The sequence below is a fragment of the Xenopus laevis genome, chromosome 1S (assembly GCF_017654675.1).
Source record: "Xenopus laevis strain J_2021 chromosome 1S, Xenopus_laevis_v10.1, whole genome shotgun sequence".
Classification (NCBI taxonomy): Eukaryota; Metazoa; Chordata; class Amphibia; order Anura; family Pipidae; genus Xenopus; species Xenopus laevis.
Window position 1 is genome coordinate 157,988,700 of NC_054372.1, and position 19,675 is coordinate 158,008,374.

General features: G+C 40.4%; 1 protein-coding gene across 2 annotated transcripts in view; it reads left to right on the forward strand.

Moving 5' to 3' along the window:
• Positions 1–15,781: 15,781 nt before the first annotated feature.
• lox.S (lysyl oxidase S homeolog) overlaps positions 15,782–19,675 on the forward strand; it is a 28,807-nt gene continuing 24,913 nt past the window's right edge. Inside the window, exon 1 of one of the 2 annotated variants that reach the window (XM_018244295.2) lies at positions 15,782–16,556. In XM_018244295.2, the coding sequence (XP_018099784.1) occupies positions 15,911–16,556 (646 nt within the window). In that variant the 5' untranslated portion in view covers positions 15,782–15,910. Of the gene's footprint in view, positions 16,557–19,061; positions 19,199–19,675 lie in introns of those variants that run through there. The other variant, XM_041580426.1, reaches the window with a different exon arrangement.

The window sequence follows — 19,675 nt, forward strand, 5'->3', positions numbered from 1 at the left end:
AAATTACCCTAGCAACCATGCATTGATTTGAATAAGAGATTGGAATATGAATAGGAGAGGCCTGATTAAAAGGATCAGTAACAAAAAGTAACAATAACAATACATTTGAAGCCTTACAGAACATTTGTTGTTTTTTTTTTAGAAGGGAGTCAGCTACGCCCATTTGAAAGCTGCAAAGAGTCAGATGAAAAGGCAAATAACTATAAAACTATAAAAAATAAATAATGAAAACCAATTACAATTTTGCTTAGCATTGGCCATTCTATAATATAATAAAAGTTACCTTAAAGGTGAACCACCCCTTTAATAATGTACAAAAAAATCAGCTTCATTACAGGGAAGGACAGGTGCTAATTTTATAGCTTTCATTTTACAGTAGTCTATTTTCCACCATTCCCCCTGTTTTTCTAGATCAGAGGTCTACAACCTTCTTTTACCCGTGAGCCACAATCCAATGTATAAAAAAGTTGGAGAACAACATAAGTATTCAAAATGTTCCTGTGGATGCCAAGTATGGGCTGTAATTGGTTGTTGGTAGCCCCTATATGGGCTGGTAGCCTATAAGTGTCTCTGTTTGACAGTACATGCAATTTAAACTTGCCTCCAAGCCTAGAATTCAAAAATAGGCATTGGCTTTTGGGAACAACAGGCAAGGGGTTGATGAGCAACATGTTGCTTGGGAGCCACTGGTGGGGGGTTTATTGTTCTAGAATCTAGATCATGGCTTTGGAATTGAAAGACTGGAGGACACAGAATTATACTGGCCCAACTATTCTATGGCCTCTATAGACTTTTTTGGCATCAAGATTTTAAGTCATAGAATATATTGGACAAATTGGCCAATATGTGAGAAAAGTTGGACAACATTTTAAATTATCTACCTTCATAATTTAAATCCTTCATTCCTTTTACCAGTTTAGTTGCACTCTCTCCAGCTCATTAACATCCCTCATAAGCACCGGAGCCCAAAACTGTTCTGCATACTCAAGATCAGGCCTTACCAGGGACCTATAAATGATGGTTTTATCACTTGAATTAATGCCCTTTTTTATGGTTCATGGCAGGTGCACCTTAAGCACTTAACATTAATAGAAGCAACTTGCTCACTGACAGTAGGTGCAAAATGATCTGCTTTATTACAGGGAAGAGCGGGTGCTAATTTTATAGCTTTCATATTATAGTAGTTTCTTTTATATCATTCCCTCTATCATTGTAAGTCATGACTGTAGAACTGGAAGACTGGAGGCCAAGGGATTATATTGCGGAAACTATTCTATAGCTTCTATAGACTCCTTTATGGCATCAAGATTTGAAGTTATAGAATATACAGTATGGGACAATTTGGCCTTTACTTGAGAAAAGTTGGACAGCACTTCTTTAGATATCTACTCCTCTGACAATGCCAAACTAGTTTCCAGCAAAAGTAGGAAGCACTGTGATCTTAGATCTAACGGAAAAATTGTGGAATGTACCAGATGGAAGTCAAATGTTAAATTCTGTAATTGTTTACATTTAAAACGACACAATTAAAAATGGGATTTCTAACAGTATTGTTAAGAAGCGGTTAATGCTTAACACAAATGATTTCCATTCCTTACTTACATAGTCATCCGTACAACGTATTCTTTTTCCATGACACAGTTATCCAAACATCTGATCTCTATTATCTCAGGTATAACTTTTCTGAGACGCTGTATAAATTTATATTCCATGTCTGTCTGAAATATTACCATTTTCCTTAAGAAATTCTGGAGAAATATATTACAGAAATAGAACTGTTCTCTTAGAGGGAAGACTTGTCACAACCAGATCTGGTCTATTTCTAACTTTAAAGAAATGCCTTGGGAATAATGTAACTGATTTAAAGGATATTTAAAAATCAAGGCATATTTATGTTAAACTATTTTATGGATCATAAAATTTTACATGTTATGTTCTATTTTTTTTTATCAATGCGTTTAGCAGATGTCATGGCATAAATTATATATATGTTAAACAGAAGCCAATAGCTCACAAGTTTAAATGAGGTTAATGGCAAGCAGCAAACCCCTGTACATCTTCAGAGACCCAGCACATTTTAAATCTTTTGCTACAGATAATAAAACATAAGGTTCTATTTTCAGTATAGTGGCAGATCTGTAAAATCCAGATTTTAGAAATTTTCTTTTTTATACATACCTATAACTTATTACATTATGTATTATGTTATTTATACTGTATGCAGAAAATCTATTGATTATATATTGTATATATATTTAAGGTACAAATACATAAAAAAGTGGCAATTAAATAGATTGCACCCACATCATGTGACTGTGACATCATATCAAATATAGTGAATAAAGTACCCCCTCTTGTAAATTATAAGGATATTATAAGTTACCGAGGAGTTACGTGTCCATATAAAAACAGGTCACGGAACTTCAAGGTAACTTCTAATATCCTCATATTTTCCAACAAGGGGTACTTTATTTATTATAATACACAACTTTCAGTGAGTCATGTGACACTTACCGTTTATAACTGATGACATCAGAACTCACCGTTTATAAGGATATAATTTACAAGATATTTATGGCTTTTGTGTAATATATAGATATATATATATATATATATATATATATATATATATATATATATATATATATATATATATATATATATATATATATAATACACAAAAGCCATGAATAGCCTGTAAATTATATCCTTAGAAACAGCTCTTAGTGATGTCATCAGTTATAAACAGAGCTTAGTTATGTCATTTTTGTCACATGACTCACTAAATTTGTGTATTAGAATAAATAAAGTACCCCTTGTTGGAAAATATGAGGATATTAGATGTAACCTTGTTCCATGACCATGCAGTAGTTAAGTCATCTTCTGGAAGTAGGAATGAGCCTAGGTAGTGTGAGGCCTAGTGGTGTAATAGTATGCTCTAGGGAGTGTAAGTGAGAGAGGTAACTAGCATGGGCAGCTATGGCCCCAACTAGGAGTTAGTGGGCATAGGGTTCCCAGTGGGAATACCGCCAGCCAGGGCTTAAGTGGAGAGGCCGATCTAGAGAATGAGCTGGCCAGGGCCCAAGAGGGGTGCCTGTGAGTGTGTGTCCCCTGGCAGTGTGCTGTTATGGGAAGTGTCATATGAAAAGCTGGGAGATTGAGCCCTGTAAATGTGCTGCTGCTTAATTGAAAACCGAACTACAACTCTTTGCATTGTGTTTCACTGAAGGTTTCCCCCACACATAAGGTTGGTGGTACATCAAGGGTTAACAACAGGTACAGCACAGGAGATGTTTGTGCCTCCGTTAATCTCCTATGTCTCAGACACCAGACTTAAAGGGCATGTATAGTCTAAAATAGAATAAGGCTAGAAATGCTGTATTTTGTATACTAAATATAAACATGAACTTACTGCACCACAAGCCTAATCAAACAAATAATTTATGCTTTCAAAGTTGGCTACAGGGGGTCACCATCTTATAACTTTGTTAAACATCTTTGCAAGACTAAGACTAAGTGCACATGCTCAGTGTGGTCTGGGCTGCTTAGGGATCGTCATAAACAAAGCTGCTTGAGTTCTGCATGGCTGGTAAGTAAGGCGGGGGCTCCCCCTGCTGTTCATAAGTATGATTGTTTCCCTGCTCAGCAGTTAGGGACCGTCTGACAATTCCTATCCACAGCAGTAAATGAAGGGAGAATTTCACTGCATACAGTCAGGTTACTGTCATGGGAAAACATGTTTTTTTTCAAAATGCATAAGTTATTAGTGTTGCTCCAGCAGACTTCTGCACTGAAATCTGACATGGGGCTAGACATATTGTCAGTTTCCCAGCTGCCCCAAGTCATGTGACTTGTGCTCTGATAAACTTTAGTCACTCTTTACTGCTGTACTGCAAGTTGGAGTGATATCATCCCCCTCCCATCCCCCTCCCATCCTAGCCCCCCCCCCAGACAATTCCTATCCACAGTAGTAAATGAAGGGAGAATTTCACTGCATACAGTCAGGTTTCTTATAAAAACGATACACATTTTTTAATTAAAGTATATTGGAGATAGGTTTATTTTTCATTAAAGAAAGTAAAAATGGGATTTTATTTTTTTGGCTTTACACGCCCTTTAAAGGCTGTGATGAGCGAAATTGACCAGTTTTCTTTTGCTGAAAAATGTATGAGATGCATTAGAGTCAACAAAAAGGCAAGCTTACAAGTAGTTAAGGCATTTCTCAAGGCTGGCCACATGGTGTGCCAGGTTTCGCATAGGCTTTCTGCTCCCTTTGATCGACATTTTTTCAGATAATGACAGGCTTTTTTTGGGCAAAACATGGCAAAATTCTACCACAGATTTTTTTTTTTAAAAAAAACACTACTGGCGAAACCTTGATTTCACCACAAAACTGTACTGGATGAAAAAGTTTGTTCATCCCTACTCATTTAACATGAGGCAACATGCAAAGTGCAAAAAAGGAGTGCAAAGTTCTTTGTTTTTTCCACTATATCTCATGGGTTGCACCCTGGAGTGCAGTACTTTCTACTTCTAGAATAGTGAACAAAGAGCTGAACCTTGCCTGACAGCACTGCACTCTGTACCAGATTCTTAATCTGACACCAGATCCAATGTGCAACCTGAACAGTCCATTTCCCAAGGTGCAACTACGTTGATTGCAATATTGTGCCCCCCCTCTTTTAATAGGTTTTTATTTTTCATTTTACTAAAACAAACAAGCTATTTCCCTGTTCATGTGCTGAATATGCGCAATCAATGGCTGAAGATGTAAGTTCTATTTCACTGCAGCTGGAGGTTTGTGTATTTGACTTCCTTACAAAACAACATGATGATTTCAAGCAAACAGATCCAATTGTTTTGTTTTCACTTAACTTGTAAAGCATTTACTACGGAGGAGATTGACATATAAACATATAAAAGGGTGCTTGTATCAAATAAAATCACGTACATTAAGGCAAAAGTACTAAAGAATTATTCTTTACTGTCATAATTTGTATTATTCAGTATTATGACTGGGAATCTAGAAGTTTCAAAAAAACTTCCCCAAAAACATAACGGAATGATTAAAAACAAGTGTACCTGTGCTATGCATAAAATAATAGTACAGGTATGGGACCTATTATCCTATTATCTTTCATAATTTGGATCTCTATGGGGCCTATTTAGTAACATTTGAATTTCTTTTTTTTTTTTCACGAATCTCTAAAAATTTGTGCTTTTCCTATATTTCTTAAGAAATTTAGATTTATTAAGTTAAAAAATCTTGAAAACCTCTGATACAAAGATTCACCAGGTAAAAGTTGCCAATGTCCTATAGAAGTCAGTGCTGTGATGATCCTATTGGACATTTTTTAATTTGGGCTTTTAGGGTCAGGGCACACGCTCAGATTCGGGGAGATTAATCGCCTGGTGACAAATCTCTTCTTCTTCAGGGTGACTAATCCCTGAACTGCCTCCCGCTGTCTAGAATGTAAATTGCCGGCGGGGTGGCACTCGACAACTTCGGGCGACTTCGGAAAATGAAGCGCTCCGAATGCCACCCCGCCGGCGATTTACATTCTAGCCGGCGGGAGGCAGTTCGGGTAGATTAGTCGCCCCGAAGAAGAGGAGATTTTTTGCCTGGCAATTTATCTGCCTGAATTTGAGCGTGTGCCCTGACCCTAAGAGGTTTTCTGATTTTTAATTTTGGCTAGGAATGTACTAAAATATAATTTAAACATGAAATAAACCCAATAAGAATGCTTTGCCTCCAATAAGGATTAATTTTATAAAAATGTATTTTAATTGTAGAAAGTTCTGAGCATGTATGCCCTAGAACCCAGTGATTTCTTATTAATATTCTTACAGTTGTTTGTATTTAAAAACAGTTTATTTTGTGTTTCTCTTTGCTACTTTCTCCACCTAATATATATTTTTCATTATGATAAAGAATGCATTGGTTTATTCCCATGTGCTGCCACACATTTACTATTCTGAGCTTTTAGAATGAAGATTGGTAAGACTGACCTGAAAATGTAAGTTAGCACAACATACAGTAGAGGGAGCCATTGCTTTTATAAAGCAGAGCATCATCTTAGCCTCATGTTGAAAAAAAATGGATATGTTATAGACATTATTTGAAGAACATGATATTATAGTGCCAGATATACAAAGAATATGTTCAATTTTTGGTGATGGATGTGAGGGTGGGCTGTTCATATCATCTGTAGTGCTTACTAGAATTAACTCAACAGAATAATTATATTTTCTAAATAAAGCAATGAATAGACTTAACAGATGATGCTTGAATGTGGTGGAGGCATCAGTATTTAAAGCACTGTCAACTCTGGTTGAACCAAAAAAAAATGACTGACTGAACCTCACCTAAAGTAGACATTTATTAGCCATTTTTTCCCTATCTTCTTTACTCTGCCTTTTTACAAGGAAGCCAGACGTAAACAGGAATAAAGTGTTTGCCCTGGGCCCACAAACATAGAATTGTAGTTCTTCCTAAACAGGGAACTCCCTTCTGCAAACAGAGTGAGGGCACATAGGCAACGGAGTGAAGAAACAACTTGTTTTAGTGGAAAGAGCATTATTGTTCATTATACATAACTATGCTTCCGCGAGATGATTCCCACTGCCACCTGCCTGGGAGAGAAAAAAAAGGTTCTTAAATGGAATCTAAACAAACCACGAGACAGGAATTTGTATGTTGATTTTCTGGGATGCTGGGAGAAAGTGTTTCTTATTTTAGCATCTTGATGTTGCTTTAACATTTATATTTGTTAGTATGACACTGCTAAACTCCCAGTACATAAACTCAAGTGTTTACAGGTAACTGGTGACAATCACTGAAAGATGCTTACTTGATCACCTGGTTATTTTATTTATAGAGTTCCAAAACTTTGGAGCTGGTCTCTCTTAGGAGCCCTAAAACAGTGCCAGGAGGGCCCAGCAACAAGGCAGTATAGGGTGAGATTCCGGGACACAACTGAAAATAAGATGAGATTGCCAATTTAGGGGTCTATTTATCATGCTGTGTAAAAAGTGGAGAAAAACATTACCAGTGATGTTGCTCATAGCAGTCAATCAGATCTTTGCTTTTGTTTGCTAACTATTGAAATAGATTTACTGATTGGTTGCTATGATCAACATCACTGGTAATGTTTTTTTTACACAGCATGATAAATAGATCCCTTATGATAGTAATAGGTGGTTCAAACTTATGTATGTGTTTTAGAGATATTAAAGTAGTATGGCTTATACAATAATTTCATATATATAGATTTTTGATAATAAATAATTTAAAAAAAAAATCCTGTGTGCGCTGCTAACAACCAAGGACATGTGAATATTCGATACTACAGCAGCACCCTGTTAAGAACGGGTTAAAGGTGTGTGAGAGACCCTTTTGGTTCTGTATATATATATATATATATATATATATATATATATATATATATATATATATATATATATATATATATATATATATATATATACAGTATATATATATATATATATATATATATATATATATATATATATATATATATATATATGAATGGGTAAGGGCTAAAAGTCATCTGCACAATCGTAATTTCTGCTATTAGATATCAGTGCTCTGTGATTATAAAAAGCACTGATTTCTGAAATTCTATTATATTTTAATTAGGGTTTTTAGTGAAGATTTGATGATAAATGTTAGTATTTATAATACACAGGATCTAATCTACACTCTACACTTGTGTTGCAGCTTTTATAAACATACTTGGCCTGCAGCCATGAGCTATTTTTTTATAGGCTTAAAGGACATGTAAACCCCTGACACAAAAATTGAATCAGCGAACACCCTCTTTGAAATCTTTAGATAACTGCCACTCTGGTTGTTAAAAGGTTAATAGTAAGTCACTTAGAATTCCTTCTCCTCCACTTTGCCCCCACCCTCAGAAATTTACTTTGGCTGTTGGCTCATGAGCATGCTCAGTTCTTCTCAGTTCAAATTACAAAACTCACCCTCCAGTCTAACAGCCAATGTAGACATTGCATTTCTGGTTCCCATAGAAACTAGCTGTCTGATACTTTTTTTCTCCTAACCATCTCTCCTGAGCTCAGCTTAACCATTACAGTGCTCAACCCAGCAGAACTTTTTGTCAAAGTATTTTGTGCCTGTGTAAACCTGCATTCTGCATTGCATGAACTTTACAGCATAGATGTCCTGTTTGCAGATGTCAGTCTTACCGATGATGTATCAGAGTGAAAATGGCGGACGGGTAAAAGCTGCAATTTGTTTTAGGAAAATGTGATGGCGCTGTTAGAGGTGAAATATGCAGTACAAATGATGGCTTGTGTGGGGAAGATATGCCCAACTTATATATACAGTACATGGTAAGAAAATGTAGGATGTATATGTCCTTTAATGCAGGTGGTATGTAAAGGGCTTTGTTATGGCCTGTGACAGTGAAGAGGTGAAACAGAGCATCTTGCTTGGGCAGATGTCAATTTTCAGAAATAAGAAACAGTAGTATTCTGACATCTTTAGGGAACACCTCACTTTCTATTACTTAAGTATGAGTATCAGAGGGCTTCCAGTAGAGTATTTTGAAAATACATACTGTAGAAAGTAAAACCATAATCGGCCAGGTACTGTATGTGTGGGAATATAGTGAGTAAGCATGTGGCAATGTTATCTTTTATAGTTGAGTATTGCAGTCCATGTATTTAAAGGTAAAGCACACTCTGTTGAAGACAAATGTGCATATTCACTTTAAAATGACCCAAATTACATGTACTGATGCAGAATTCACATATTTGTAAAAGTTAGTGATATATGGTGTACATAGAGATTTCCCCTTGAAGCCTGGCAACCTGCAAACTTTCTAGGAAACCTGTCAATAAGGGTTAGAATGTGTAGGACAGAACATAAGAACCAGATGAATATAACATTCCCCTGCCAACATTCCATTCCCTCACTTAGACACAATCCTTTATTAACATTCCCACAGCATCTTGTTATAAATAACAAACAACACAGCTCATTAGGGACACACATATATCCTATATACTGTAGCTCTCTCTCGCGCGCTCTCTCTCTCTCTCTCTCACTTTCTCTCTCTATATGATTTATACTATTATAGTATGGAATGGCACGTCACAATGGACAGGCCAATTAATTTAAGACCACCAGATGGTGGATTGAAGGTTATCACCTTTTAAAACCCCTTGGTTCATTTTTGTCCTTTACCACAATGGGCTGCTGAGTAGTTCTCCAATAGTATGGAATGATCTCCTCTTATTGGTCAGATGGGCAAGCCTGTTATTTTGGGGTCCGCAGATTGCAGCTACACATTTTGGCTGCTAAGTAGAATGAAATAGGACATAGCACATTCGTATTGTTTAGATGGGAAGGCCTGCTATTAATGGGTAACAGATGCCAGATTGAAACTCACAACCTTAAAAAAAACCCACATTGTTTCCGTATTTAAAATAACAGTATACGACTGTGTGTGGTTACACAGAGTGGAGCAGAGATTGGCCTGAAAAATTGCATTTTGAAGCTGATCTCCACTTCACTTGGCTCTGTGTAGCCTCACACAAGCGGTAGCCGTTCTTTTAAATGTGGTGTTGATTTTAGTGCATCCCCTTCTCGTCACCTTATTAATATTCATTAGGCAGAGAGAAGCTGAGGGAACACCAGGCACGGATTTGTGGAAAGGCCACCAAGGCCCGGGCCTAGGGCAGCAGGATTATAGGGAGCGGCATAATGCTCAACCACGCCCACATTGGTTCGGAAGCTCTGGGGCTGATCATGAGATACAATAGTTTTTTTTAAATTTCCCATGCTCCGATCAACAGTGCTTCCAACCTGATGATGAAAATTTGTGCTTGTGCACAAATGAAGGGGAGGGGACAGGCAGCAGCCCTGGTGGACCCCTCAGTCCGAGGCTGAACAAAACTAGTCCTTATAGATGGTCCATAAAAGGTTTTTGTGCATTTGTTGCTCATATAATTAATATGTTATATCAGCATACATCATATCATGTTTTTTTGGCCACTGCAGGTAAAATGGAGGCTTATGCACATGAGTACCTTGCACCCCATGCGTGGAACAGGCCACTACCTATTTTTGCTTTCCATCCTGTGAAGCACAAGTGCTATTACCAGTAAGAATAGGTCTGGAACATTTAATGACAATCATAGCCTTACGTGTTTCATGTACGTGATTGTATAAGCGTGTAAATAATGTGTAGTAGCTTACAAAACATGTCAGGTTAAATAAGTTTGCAATTTAATGTTCCTGCAATGTTGGTGTGCTTGTTCTTATTTCATACACCAGTAAATGAAACCCACTGGAGCTCATTTATAAACTTTGCACAGGGCAGATTGGTTCACACAATATATTTGCCCTGTACATGGTTACATTTATAAAGCTGAATGTCTATAAGAGCTTTTTAAATATGAAAAAAATTACGAACATTATGTGCACACTCTGCGCGTGAATTACGCCACAACTTTGGTGGCGGAGAAAATATTCGCAAGGAAATTGAGAATTTAAGTTACTGTCAACACTATTTTTGTGCATAAAAACCTCGCACAGTGCGCACTCACGCAAACACCAGTCTCATTTGCAAGCCATTTTTGAAAATGTATTCTCAATGCGAATTCGCAAAAAACAGAAAGACGGGTAAAGCAGTGCAATATTTTAGCATTCAGGAAAAAACATGGGCAATAAAACCATTTGCAAATAAATATGCACTGCGAGAACTTTAGGAAAGACCCCCACTGTGTTATAATAGTGTTCCCTCAACTGAGCAATTTTTTGTATTTTTCTCCTTATAAAAAAGACAATTTCTCTTTTATTGAAGAGCTAAGGATTACGCTTGTAAATCCCCCCAATCACAGCCAAACAATATGATTCTTGGCTTCAGTTGTGTACTTGCTTTGTACACAGACAACTCTGAAACTCAATATTTGTTGTTGTAAACTCTGACCGGAGGGCCTTGCGATGGTACAAAATTTCAATGGTTTAATTATGTTCCAGGAGATTATTGACAGGGAAATCTGACTCATCCTCTGGGAAGGCTCAAATGAAAAAAAAAATATGTTTTGTACGAATTTATTTCTCTAAGACGTCACTGTAACAAAGATTCATTAAGGATTGTATTGCTAAACTGTAGTTCACCCTCACTTGTTGATCTACCGATGACTTGGCACCAACAGTTGGAACTGCCTTTAGCATAGTAATGAAGTCAAACTGTTATTGTGCTTGAGAAAAGCACACACAGGCCCATACTATGCACTTTTCAATTGTACTAAGAACACTAAGGTACACTTCAATGTACTTTATAAAACACCTCATAGAAGGATAAGTCTTCAGAGTGCAAACTTGCATTTATTTTACTTACTGCTTATGACTCCTGCTACTTTCCAAGAACACCAGCAGGTTACCCCCTATTTTAACCCGGTCTGGCAAGTTGCTACTATGGATGGGTGAATTTTTTCGCCTTGTTTCACCGTGGAAATGACGCCCATAGACTTTAATTTTTGACAAAACGGGTGTCAAATTCACCCAAGCCTAGTTGCTACTCTCTGCTACTCCTTGTTGTAGTAATAGTACACACAGACTTGTCACTCAATTCACAAATAGGTTATTAACATCAAGTTTATCTCAACAGATGTTCACAGTACATTGTTTCATAGATTCACTTGTTTATGACATGTGCATAGGCTGGGTGTTGCACATGGTGGTAGTAATCACTACACCAGACCCAGAATGCCAGGCCCCCACAGTGGTGCTCCTTTTAAGTTCTCCCTATTTCTGAACATAAGCGCAGTCTCTACACTGAGGAGTGTCTCCTGAGGACATCATTCCTTTCTGCTTTCTTTGGTGGAGACTATGGTTCCTCTACATATACTGTACATTTACAATAAAACCTTGATTTTAAGTTTTCTTGCATTTTAAATTTTTTATTTGTGGTCCTTTTAGGGTAAGGGCACACGAGCAGATTCGTGGAGATTTAGACGCCAAGCGACTAATCACCTCTTCTTCAGGGTGACAATCTCCCCGATCTGCCTTCCCCTACCTTCGCCAACTATAATGAGAAATCGCCAGCGGGATGGCGCTCGCAGTGATTAGTTTTCTGAAGTCGCCCGAAGCTCCTTCAGGGGCAGATACATTTCTAACGAATGAAGCAACAAAAATGGACAAATTTCGAAATACATGAAAGAAACTCCCTCTCAGACATTTAAATTCATAGTCATAGTACAAAACATGAAATGCAGAGGAGTCAACCTCCTGGGATCTAACTAAGGGTGATTACTGGTTATGTCCAAGTCACGCCCCCGCCACACCCTGGCAATGCCACCAGGGGTATAAATACTGGTGACCAGCGTTGGGCTGGTGTGTCCAGAGCCCACCGAGGCTGCCACCTCAGGGGCCCCAGACCAAAAGAGTGAGCTCCTGCCCCCAGACCCCCATGCCAGCTCTTCATCCTGCCCCATGCCAGCTCCTCGTTGAGAACCCCATGCCCCAATTCCACATCTCTCCCCTTTTACTTTTGGGTCAGTGGGGCCAATGAGGGCAGAGGTCCACTGGATTCTTTCCCAGTGTTCTGCTGGCCCAATTGATCCTGTTGGTGATCCTTAAAAAATTTGGGAAAGTTGAAAGTTCAAGATTTTCACAAAACCAAAATGTATTTTAATATACTTTAATCTGGGAGTATCTGACACTGCAGACCTCAAATTCACAAATTCAGGGCTCTCTATATAAAGTGGCAAAGAAGTATTTTTACTTTTAGAGGCACTTTTATCAAAGGTCGATTTTCAAATTCATGTGAGTTTTTAAAAACTTTCATAAACTCCCAAAAAATTTTACCAATGGAAATTTATTTTAAAAAAATCGAATTTGTTATACTTAGGTGAATAGGATCGACCCCTGAAATATTGAATCGAATTCTATTCGAGTTTTAGCACAAAACAAAAACTGTGGTACCGTGTTAGCCAGTAGCAAAAATAACAAATTAAAAAACAAACAAATACAGAAAGTATTGTAGAAGTGATACCTATATTGGCTAACAATAAAAATACATTGCAAGCTTTCGGAGCCCGACAAAGGGGCCTTGGTGCTCCGAATGCTTGCAATGTATTTTTATTGTTAGCCAATATAGGTATCACTTCTACAATACTTTTTGTATTTGTTTGTTTTTATATTTGTTATTATTCGAGTTCTAAAAAGACTGCAAACAACTCCAAATTGATCCCAGGATTTCTCCCATTGATTAAAACAGCAATTTGGCGGGTTTTAGGTGCCAAATTGTTGAATTTGAGGGCCAGAGTATGATAAATCTCGAAAATCGAATTTTTGAAAAACTCAAATCGAATTTGAACAATTCCCTACTTGAATTTGACAGTTTTGGTCATAAAAAAACCTTGAAAATTCAAATTTCGAATTTTCAATTCAACCCTTTATAAATCTGCCCTTTTGTGTTCCCATCTATGTTTTTTGCATGTGTGTGTGTGTGTAAAGATCAGTGGTTCAATGACCCATACAAATGGATATGTTACCAATGTAAGAAAATATTGCTAAAATCTTATTTACTGTAAATGTTTTCTCAATGACTTCAGCCACATTATCACTGCTTGTTTATACACTGACCAATGTGTTTGCCAAAAAGAGGTATTTCATCCTCCCACAGGAAATAATAGGACTGTGCTGGAGAAGTAATTACAGTGCTATTTTGATTAAGGTGGATTATAAATATGGCTGTCACAATGTTACAGGAACAGAGATGTGCTGGCAAGTGAGAGCTTGCATTGCCCGTAGTTCCATACTAAACTGACCAATGATTGCAGTATATTGCTGCCTTGTGTGCTCCTCCTGTACACCTGAGTAAGGGTTTGGGTAACATGATCTAGAGGAGGGTTTGCAAGTACAGAACATCCAGAACATCAAGGTTACAAAAATAACAGGATTTAACATATTGCATTGAGTGAATTCCACTTATATGGGACACATACGGATCACCAGCACCCCCTTTGACACAGGAGAGATGTAATTTCCTGCTCTCCTTGCACATCTATACCCCAATGATAGCAGAAAAGATTCAGCCAAATATCTAACCAAATGTAGTCCCTAATTTGCATGGTAACTTTTAAATGCCTGTCAAATCCTGAACCATATCCTATATCCTGTGTTGGATTTCACATTTATGCTTCCTTGCATTAATAGTATATTATACACAGAGCTGACACTTGGTCATGTTTTTTTAGGGTATTATGGATACATGGTTTTGGCACAGTATATTTATTGTGTAGCATTACACATACAACTAGCACTATATTTATCCTGCAAGGTCCACTGTATTTATCATGCCATATTTTCTGGGGTATTAAATGTGTAATTGACATGGGGGTGGGTGAAGAGTTGGCATGGGGGTCTGGTTGAGGAACTGCCATGGGTGGCCACATGAGGAGCTGACATGAGAGTCTAGATGAGGAGCTGGCATAAGAATCTAGATGAGGAGCTGGCATGAGAGGCTATATGAGGAGCTGGCATAAGAATCTAGATGAGGAGCTGGCATGAGTGTCTATATGAGGAGCTAACATGAGAGTCTAGATGAGGAGCTGGCATAAGAATCTAGATGAGGAGCTGGCATACGAGTCTAGATGAGGAGCTGGCATGAGAGTCTAAATGAGGAGCTGGCATGAGAGTCTAGATGAGGAGCTGGCATAAGAATCTAGATGAGGAGCTGGCATAAGAGTCTAGATGAGGAGCTGGCACGAGAGTCTAGATGAGGAGCTGGCATGAGAGTCTAGATGTGGAGCTGGCATGAGAGTCTAGATGAGGAGCTGGCATGAGAGTCTATATGAGGAGCTGGCATGAGAGTCTAGATGAGGAGCTGGCATGAGAGTCTAGATGAGGAGCTGGAATGGGAGTCTGGATGAGGAGCTGGAATGAGAGTCTGGATGAGGGGCTGGCATGGGGGTCTAGATGAACCGGTGTGAGAGTCTGGATGAGGGGCTGGCATGGGGGTCTGTGTGAGGAGCTGGAATGGAGCAGAATAAGGAACTTGCACGGGGGTTTGGGTGATGAACTGGCATAAGGGTCTGGGTAAGGGGTTGGCATGGGGGTCTGTGTGAGGAGCTGCAATGAAATGGTTGATGAAATGTCATAGTTGGCTGTGTGAGGGGCTGGCATGGGGCAGAATGAGGAGCTGGCATGGAGCTGGGTGAGGGGCTGGCATTAGGGTTGCCACCATTTCTGAAAAAATATCTGCTTTCCTATAGTTTTTTCTACTCAGTTATCAGTAATAACATTGGCATGATTTATAGCAGGCAGGCGGCAAGTGTGAGTGACATGGGGCAGGAGAGAACAGGAGAGTTTGGGTGATTAGTGGAATGGGATGTGGGTGAGGAGTCGGACATCACTTTGAACAAATTCTTCCTTTTCTTGCGCATCGTTAGGGGATTATATCGCTTTCTCTCACACACGGTTGGGGTCAGTGAGTGAGTGCGGGTGCAGTTCCCTGGCTGTGAGTGTGTTCGGCCCCGGAGTGACCCCGCTGCAGTAAAGGGGTCGGCCCATTATTCCATGGCTCCCCGTGCAACACAGGCGCAACTCAATAGACTCTCAGTACAGACACATTGGGAAGATATGTGGAGCTGCACGTTCTCAATCACATTACGTGAACAAATAACAGTGGGGGCAGCCCGCCAGCAAACTTTGTATAACGTTTTTAAAAACGTGCCAGAAACTTTAAAAACTCCCCCCCCCCTCCTCCCTCCCCCCTAATCACTCCCAGAGTCCCAGCCCAGGCGCAGAGAGATGAGAGTGTCGGGCACCTGAGTGCAGCCCAGTCTGTATCGTGTCACACATAAGCAGCAGCCCCTCAGTCCACATCAGCCGACACTGAGGAAGAAGAAGGAGATGGGCCGCGCGCTGGGGAACGTGTTTGTGTTGCAGCTGGTCCTGTACTTGCAGTGTATTCACTGTCAGCAGCAGAGGAGCCCCCCTGGGCCGAGCTCCATGTGGAGACAGAGACTGCAGTGGCACAATAACGGCAGGGTGTACAGTCTGCTCAGCCACGGCTCCGAGTACCAGCCGGCCAGGCGCAGGGAGCAGGAGGGCAGCGCGCCCCACAGTCCGGTTCTCCTGCTCAGCAGCCGCCACAACAGCAGCGTTTCCCAGGGCAACGGCGCACACCGACCCCAACCTCCCAGACCCGTAACCCCAAGTGCGGAGGCGCAGCAGCAGACTGCGAGCATCAACCCGGCAGCGCGGGAAGCCGTCACCTCTCGCTTGTGGTTCCAGCCGACAAGGCAAAGAAACCCGGGAGATGCCGCCGGGAGACACAGGAACTCAGGTGCCGCGCCAGAGAGGCGTCAGGGCGGACAGCAGTCTCACAGGAGAGTCAACGGCACGGGGCGAGTGGAGGGAATGCAGGGGGACGACCCCTATAACCCCCTCAAGTACTCTGATGATAACCCCTACTACAACTACTATGACACCTATGAGAGGCCCAGAACAAATGAGAGGCAGAGGCCGGGCTATGGCACCAGGTACTTTCAGAATGGTAAGCCCCCCAGCATTCTTTCTGCCCCACAGCATCCCTACTGCCTACAGCATTCCTTCTGCCCCTCAGCATCCTTCTGCCCCACAGCATCCCTTCTGCGCCACATCATTCCTACTGCCCCACAGCATCCCTTCTGTGTCACAGGATTCCTACCACAGCATTCCTTCTATGCCACAGCATTCCTTTTGTGTCACAGCATCCCTGCACCACAGCATCCTACTGCACCACAGCATTCCTACTGCACCACAGCATCCCTACTGCGCCACTGCATTCATTCTGCACCACAGCATCCCTACTGCCCACAGCATTCCTTCTGCCCCTCAGCATCCTTCTGCCCCACAGCATCCCTTCTGCGCCACATCATTCCTACTGCCCCACAGCATCCCTTCTGTGTCACAGGATTCCTACCACAGCATTCCTTCTATGCCACAGCATTCCTTTTGTGTCACAGCATCCCTGCACCACAGCATCCTACTGCACCACAGCATTCCTACTGCACCACAGCATCCCTACTGCGCCACTGCATTCATTCTGCACCACAGCATCCCTACTGCCCACAGCATTCCTTCTGCCCCTCAGCATCCTTCTGCCCCACAGCATCCCTACTGCGCCACAGCATCCCTACTGCGCCACAGCATCCCTACTGCGCCACAGCATTCCTTCTGCACCACAGCATTCCTTTTGCGCCACAGCATTCCTTCTGCGCCACAGCATTCCTACTGTGCCACAGCATTCCTTCTGCCCCACCGCATTCCTTCTGCAGCTCCGCCACTCACTTGTTGCCTCACATAATTGCTCCTTCATTATCCACGCTTATCATTATTATTTATTATTATTAACATTTATTTATATAGCGCCAGCATATTTCGCAGCGCTGCAAAGTAAATGTGTTTATACAACTGAATCACATAAATTACATACTGTCCTTAGAACATATGGAGTTACATACATCACAACCAATACCGGTACAAAAGGTGAGGAAGGCCCTGTGCAAAGGAGCTTACAATCTAAAGGGAATAAGACACAAGGTGTGTGAGTGGGCAAGATCAGAATTGAGTGGGTGAGAGATGTAGTACTGTATGTGGTATTGCATTGGTAGTTAAAGAGATCGAAAGTAGACTTCTCTGAATAAGTGTGTTTTAAAGGAGAAGGAAAGGTTAAAACTAAGTAAGCCTTATCAGAAAGGTCCATCTAAATATACCAGTAAACCCCCAAAGTAGTGTTGCTCTGAGTCCCCTGTCAAAATAAATACTGCATTTCTTTCCTTCTATTGTGTACTCATGGGCTTCTGTATCAGACTTCCTGCCTTCAGCTTAAACCTCATTGCCCTGGGCAAGAGCATGCTCAGTTTGCTCCTCTCCCCCCACCCCTCCCTTCTCTACTGTAATCTGAGCCCAGAGCAGGGAGAGACTCAGGCAGGAAGTGATGTCACACCACATTTATACTGCAGCTCCTATCCTAAACAAACAGAGAGTTTCTAGAGCCTTTTACTCAGGTATGGTAAAACATTCTGCAGAATAAATATAGCATTCTAGCTTGCACTATTGCAGCTAATCTATTGGCAATAAAATGCCTCCGTAGCTTTCCTTCTCCTTTAAGAGATCTTTTGAAAGCAGAAAGGTTGGGAGAAAGTCGGACAGACTGTGGGAGAGAGTTCCAGAGGAGGGGAGTAGCCCTTGCAAAGTCTTGAATGTGAGTGTGTGAGGAGGTAATGAGAGAAGAGTTGAGTAGCAGGTCAGTAGAGGAGCGTAGCAAGTGGTTGGGTGAGTATATAGAGATGAGATCAGAGATGTAGGGTGGGGCAGAGTTATGGAGTGCTTTGAATGTCAGGGTCATTAATTTGAATTATATTTTGAAAGGTAGCGGAAGCCAGTGTAGGGATCGGCACAGTGGCATGGCAGAGGAGGAGCGGTTGTTGAGGTGTATAAGCCTGGTGGTAGTCTCTGGAGGGGAAGGCCAATTAAAAGAGAGTTACAGTAGTCTAGACATGATATGAAGAGAGAGTCATTGGGGCTAAGCTGATACATTGGTGGAATTGTAATAAAATCCACAAAAGAGGAAAACTTTGTGAATAAAAATTTGCCTGTCGTAATATAATCTTCATTAGGCTTTTATGGCATTGTGAATCTTAATTGTGCATTTTGAACCTTTAACGTATGCTATTTTGTTAAATGTATTTGCAAAAGCCATTTGGTAGCAAACTTTGCTTGTAAAGTCTTTAATCAGTCAAAAATGGAGCAAACATTCGCAAAGGTGTTTACAAAACATATTACATTCCCCTATAAAGGTGGTCACACATGGGCAAATCTAAAGGAGAAAGAAACCCCAATCAATAGGGACTGCCAAAGAATTGTAATCACTTACTTGATACCCCAGGCCGGTGTTCCTGTTATCAGAGAAATGCACTGGCCCAGGGTACTTGTCAGCCAGCAATCCACTTCCTGTCAGTGAGCGATCCACTTCCTACCAGTGAGCAATCCACTTCCTGCCAGTGAGAGATCACTTATGTCTTCAGAATCCAGTGGCCAATGCAAATGCAGCAGAGCGAAGCCAGCTTTTTTGTTCAAGCCAGGCTCTAATGCACATGATCGCCCATGCGAAGGAAAAGCATCACTTGCTTGCTAGTGCCCCTGGGGTATTGGGTAAGTCATTACAATCCTTATGGGGTTGGATTAAGTTTGGTAAGAAACAATATTCCTCTTGAAGATCCAGTTAAAATGAATTAGAAATTAATTTTATGATACATTTTTCTCATCGAAATGATTCTGGTCTTTTTTTGTCCCGCTTCAGTGCCTTCCATTCTCATAGAAATATGGTACTTTTTGGGATATTTACTCTGCTGCCCATGGTATGGCCACTGTTCTCCCCAACTGGAATTCAAACAAATGCCCTAAGCTGCTTCAGGGGGACCAGCTGCAGTTTGAGAAGCACTGCCCTACAGAATTAAAGAGTATATACATACTTATAATCAGAAATGTCATCCTGACAGACTATATAATATTGAGCTGACAAAGGTTAAAGATAGGATGTTTTTAGTTTTATGTCTTTGTAAGCTTATGCCTTTTAATCACCTTGACTACTGCCATTTCAAATTTCTTCATCATTCAAGTACAACATTT